At 48.4% G+C, this 4,395-nt stretch overlaps 1 protein-coding gene across 2 annotated transcripts; it reads left to right on the forward strand.

Moving 5' to 3' along the window:
* Positions 1 to 1,425: 1,425 nt before the first annotated feature.
* LOC100286237 (uncharacterized) lies at positions 1,426 to 3,351 on the forward strand. Of its 2 annotated transcripts, none has more exons than NM_001366622.1 (6): positions 1,426 to 1,877; positions 2,092 to 2,247; positions 2,345 to 2,477; positions 2,570 to 2,609; positions 2,761 to 2,868; positions 3,032 to 3,349. In NM_001366622.1, exons 1-5 carry the CDS (start codon positions 1,458 to 1,460, stop codon positions 2,846 to 2,848), a joined length of 837 nt encoding a protein of 278 aa, NP_001353551.1. In that variant the 5' UTR covers positions 1,426 to 1,457; the 3' UTR covers positions 2,849 to 2,868; positions 3,032 to 3,349. The 2 variants fall into 2 exon arrangements, with proteins under 2 accessions (NP_001353551.1, NP_001152597.1); NM_001159125.3 differs by having other exon boundaries at positions 1,480 to 1,877; positions 3,032 to 3,351.
* Positions 3,352 to 4,395: the final 1,044 nt, after the last annotated feature.

Below are 4,395 nucleotides of genomic sequence, written 5' to 3' on the forward strand. Positions count from 1 at the left end.
AGGCTTTGTTCGATTTGGAGTGGATTGAGAGGATTTAATCTCCCCCAATCCACCTCTAAAGGCCTGTTCGTTTTGTGCCAATCCATAGGGATTGAGAGGGATTAAATCCCCTACAAGTCAAAATCTTTTCCAATCCCTTCCAATCCACCTCAATCCCTATGGTTTTGGAATCAAACGAACATGGCCTAACTGAGCATTGCCCTTAGAAGAAAATGAGTTCCACACAAACCCCAGTTCTAACAAGGGGTCCGAGGGTTGACTAGATCTTAGGAAGCGTATCAACACAGAAACCTACTCAAACTCACAAATCACAAGACTTGGAAACAAAGCATTTGGGCCTTACTATTGGTCTCATATTGGTCATCTGGTGATGAGTTGATGACCAATATGAGCACCTAAGGCCACATAGTCCAAATCCAAGCAAATCTCCCGAACCCGAGAACTAATGATGCTCTAGAGATACCCGTGGTTTTCCACTACACTCTATGTCACCTTCGCGGATCAAAAATTAGTTAAGTAGAATAGTCTTTAACTTGTTTTGATACCAATTAAAAAACCAAGTAGATAACCATAGTAGGATAAGTAGGAGCCAATTCAAATTCTTCAACAAAACTTGGCATATATCTCAATTCTGACCGGACATGCCACTCTTACGGCGTGTTTGGTTTGCAGGTTGGACTGCTTCTGGAGTCATCCGGACCTACGTCCGAGCCTACATTATCATTTGGTTTGAATCGCGGAACGATGTCGTCCGTCACTGCGTTGTTCTAATAATATACTAACACATGGAATCAGCTTACTCCGTAAGAAAGTGCAAGACCGCTTCGTCCGGAGCCAGGCCACGATGTATGAGTCAAACCATTAAACCAAACACGCTGGTAGTCTTCCACTAATCGTCAAGGTCACACAAGCCAACTTGTGACGTATTGACCCTAGAACGATTAACACCTTTTTTTGAGAAAAATGTGGAAGTAAATTCGAACAGGTACCAAGGCAAGAGTGCTGATCAAAAGAAAACTAGTTCACTACTGCTAGTAACAGGTTGCTGAAAATCTATCAAGCAGACGGCTACAACTAAAAATGAACTAGTACAAGGTTTGTGGGTTGTGACTGAGAGAGAGAACAGGAAGCCATTTGTGAGTTGTGACTGAGAGAGAGGGGCGCACGGAAATGCAGTGAAAATGTAAGCAGTTCCATCCAACTTGGGCCGTTAGTACAAGGTTTGTGGGTGTCTTCTCAGAAATGCTGGGCCGTTTCGAAGCCTATATAAGAAAAATAAAGAAAAAGGCCGTTTGATGGTCCTGGGAAGAGCCCATTTCAGCACTGATTACGTTCACCCTTGAGAGTTCAGAGCCCACCCCACATTGACGTTGCGGCCCACGGGCAGGGACACTGACCAGCGGAGGATTCGCAGCCTTTCGACACAATCGGAGCCTCCCCTCCAAGCGCAGCTCCGTATGCCGTATCCACCAAAGCGTGGAGAAAGCAAAGCGGCCGCGCTCTGCCGCAGGCTTCGATTCGAGCGGTCAGTACTCAGCACCCTCTCACGCCGCCGCCGCCGCGGCGCGAACATGAAGGCCATAGGGAACGGCGGAGAGTGGTGGTGGAACCTCCCGTCTCTCCGCCGCAAGTCTGACTCCCGTCGACGCGGCCGCCGCAACACTGACCCCCGCGGCCGCCGCCGCGGTCCCCCACGGGAGCCGCTCTCGTCCTCCTCCTCCTCGGAGTCCATCGAGCAGGGTGGCGGCTGGCCCATCGAATTCCCCTTCAGGCAGGCTGTCACGGCCGCCTCTCTCACCTTCACCGGCGACACAATCGCGCAAGTCCGCAGCCGCATCGTCGACCGCCGAAGATGCTGCCCCGACTCCAACACCAAGGTCAGCCATGACTCATTCCCTTTACATGCACCGTCCTTATGCCTTGAATCATTAGCCGATCTGGTAGTGTTTTTTGACAGGTGCCATTACAATTCTATGTAAACCATTTTGCAGACAATACGTTGCTGGCATTATGTAGTATTGGGCATTTTAATGAATGCTTGCACAGCACAGCATATTGTGATTCTGATATATGTCGAGGTGCTCATTTCAGGAACTCATACCAGACATATTGCTGAACCATGATTGGATTCGTGCACTTCGTATGGCTTCCTATGGATTTCTTCTTTATGGTCCAGGTTCATATGAATGGTATCAGCTCCTTGATCGATGCATGCCCAAGCAGACATTTGTAAATTTGTCTGCTAAGGTACACTTTACTCCTCCATTGTAACCAAATGCGCTGGGCTATTTAAGCTTTTTAATGCAAAGCATTTCTTTTTCCTTATAATTCTTTGTCGTTTTAGGTCATCCTGAACCAGATCGTGCTTGGTCCTTGTGTTATTGCTGTAATTTTTGCTTGGAACAACTTATGGTTGGGGAAACTTTCAGAACTCCCATCCAAATATCAGAATGATGCCCTTCCTACTCTTCTATACGGTAATCCTTCTGCGTGAATGTATTGTATTCGAACAACTCTAACAGAAATTACTGACATCATTGTATGTTTCACTTTGTTATGGATATCACAGGGTTTAAGTTTTGGATTCCCGTATCGATTGTCAACTTTGGGTATGGATGCTTTGCTTCTCATTTTTCATATTCATCTCAGATGTTTCTAATCACGGCTATGGTTGAATAAACTGGCTGCCTTTTTAATCACCGCTTAATCCATTGGAGCAATGCAACTGTTTTTATGCTAGTCTTTTTATGTGTGTACCAGGGTGATTCCTTTGCCTGCTCGTGTCGCCTTCATGTCCTCTTGTTCCATTTTTTGGAACTTTTATCTGTCGACCACAATGAGCAAATGAAACCTCCAGTTAGTTGTCAGGTTGGTCTTTACCCAACTCAATCTTCAACCTATAAACTTCTGTTGCCTCGGTTTACATTTTTAATTAGCGAACAACTTGGCTGATAGTACCTGCACTTGTTGACGCTTGACACCATCTAAACTAATTTCTTTGGTCACCTGATGTGGATCGTTTCATGCACAGTTGCCAACCTATCTGGAACGAACAATCTCATATGGACCCTGATACTCTGCAATTTTGCTCAGTTTGGTTGGGTTCATTACACAGAGGAGCATCTGAAGAAGTTAGTTTCAGCAGGCATAACAGTGTTAGGTCTATCTTTGGACAGTCCTTGTGGTGTAGTGACATTAAACTGTGAGGCCTTACTCAGATGTTGATGAGCGTAAAGGTCAATTCAGCAGGCATAACAGTGTTAGGTCTATCTTTGGACAGTCCTTGTTGTGTAATCATGCATGGAGCATTTGTCTCTATTTTGAATTCAAAAAAATGTAGTTGAGTTTATTATGTGCGATGTGTATTGAATCAAAAGTTGCTATCAGTTTCCTGACCAGACCAAGATTAAGGGCATGTTTGGGAGCAAGGGGGGGGGGGGGGGGGGGGGGGGGGGGGGGGGGGCTAAAGACATTTGAATTCCCTGTCTGTTTGATTAGAAGTGCATCTGTTATTCTGTTTCCACGACAGTCATGATCCCTAATTACACAACCCCACCCAGGATGTTGAAGATGACATGAGATGAGACCCTCTGCTCTTTTGTTCTAGATAATGGATCCACCCTCCTGCCCTTGCCGGCCAGAATCGGCCTGTTTGGTTCCCTGTATCCAACCGTGCATGGTCTATGGGATGCAAAATTCATCTAGCTCCTGTTGTTTGGTTACCTGAATATATGTTTGGGCCAGGCTGGGCGCGTGCAACACACCAGCCTCAGCCAGGCCCGTGACATACGCCCAATTTTCGCGTTCGTGGGGAACCAGGCTCACCCCGTGCCCGTGCGTGCATCCGAGGCCGCCTCACCCCGCGCGTCTCCCTCGAGCTCTCCCTCTAGGGTTTTTCATCGGCACCCTCAGCCGCCGCTGTCGAGCTCTCCCTCTTGTGTCTCCACTCGCCCTCGAGCTCTCCCTCTCCGTCTCCAGTCGCCGTGAGCTAGGGTTTGGTGCCCTCAGTCGCCGCCGTCGAGCTCCCTCTCTCTCCGTCGAGCTCTCCCTCTCCCTCGAGCTCTCCCTCTCCCGTCTCCACTAGCCCTCGAGCTCTCCCTCTCTGTATCCACTCGCTGTGAGCTAGGGTTTGACGCCCTTACTCGCCGCTGTCGAGCTCCCCCTCTCTCCGTCGAGCTCGCCTCAGTCCCCGTTGTGGAGCTCTCGCACCCTCCTCTCGCACTCTCCAGGTTTCTTCAAAGGTAAGGAGTTTGACATTCCCCTCTCCCCCTGGACACGAGGTCTTCGCCTCAGGTGCCTCTGGACGCTAGGTGCACTTGTTCCTGGTACTACCAGGTAACGAGGTTTGGCATCTCCCTTGCCCTCATGGCCAAAAGATCTTCGTTTGATTTATGC

Source organism: Zea mays, chromosome 8, assembly GCF_902167145.1.
Source record: "Zea mays cultivar B73 chromosome 8, Zm-B73-REFERENCE-NAM-5.0, whole genome shotgun sequence".
NCBI classification, from domain to species: Eukaryota; Viridiplantae; Streptophyta; class Magnoliopsida; order Poales; family Poaceae; genus Zea; species Zea mays.

What these genes read in the sequence shown, in the direction of transcription:
- LOC100286237 (NM_001366622.1), top strand. Translation starts at nt 1,458, where the DNA reads ATGCCGTATCCACCAAAGCGTGGAGAAAGCAAAGCGGCCGCGCTCTGC. An exon ending in TTGTAAATTTGTCTGCTAAG is followed by an intron (nt 2,248 to 2,344) that starts GTACACTTTACT and finishes TTGTCGTTTTAG; the next exon opens with GTCATCCTGAACCAGATCGT. An exon ending in CCTTCCTACTCTTCTATACG is followed by an intron (nt 2,478 to 2,569) that starts GTAATCCTTCTG and finishes TGGATATCACAG; the next exon opens with GGTTTAAGTTTTGGATTCCC.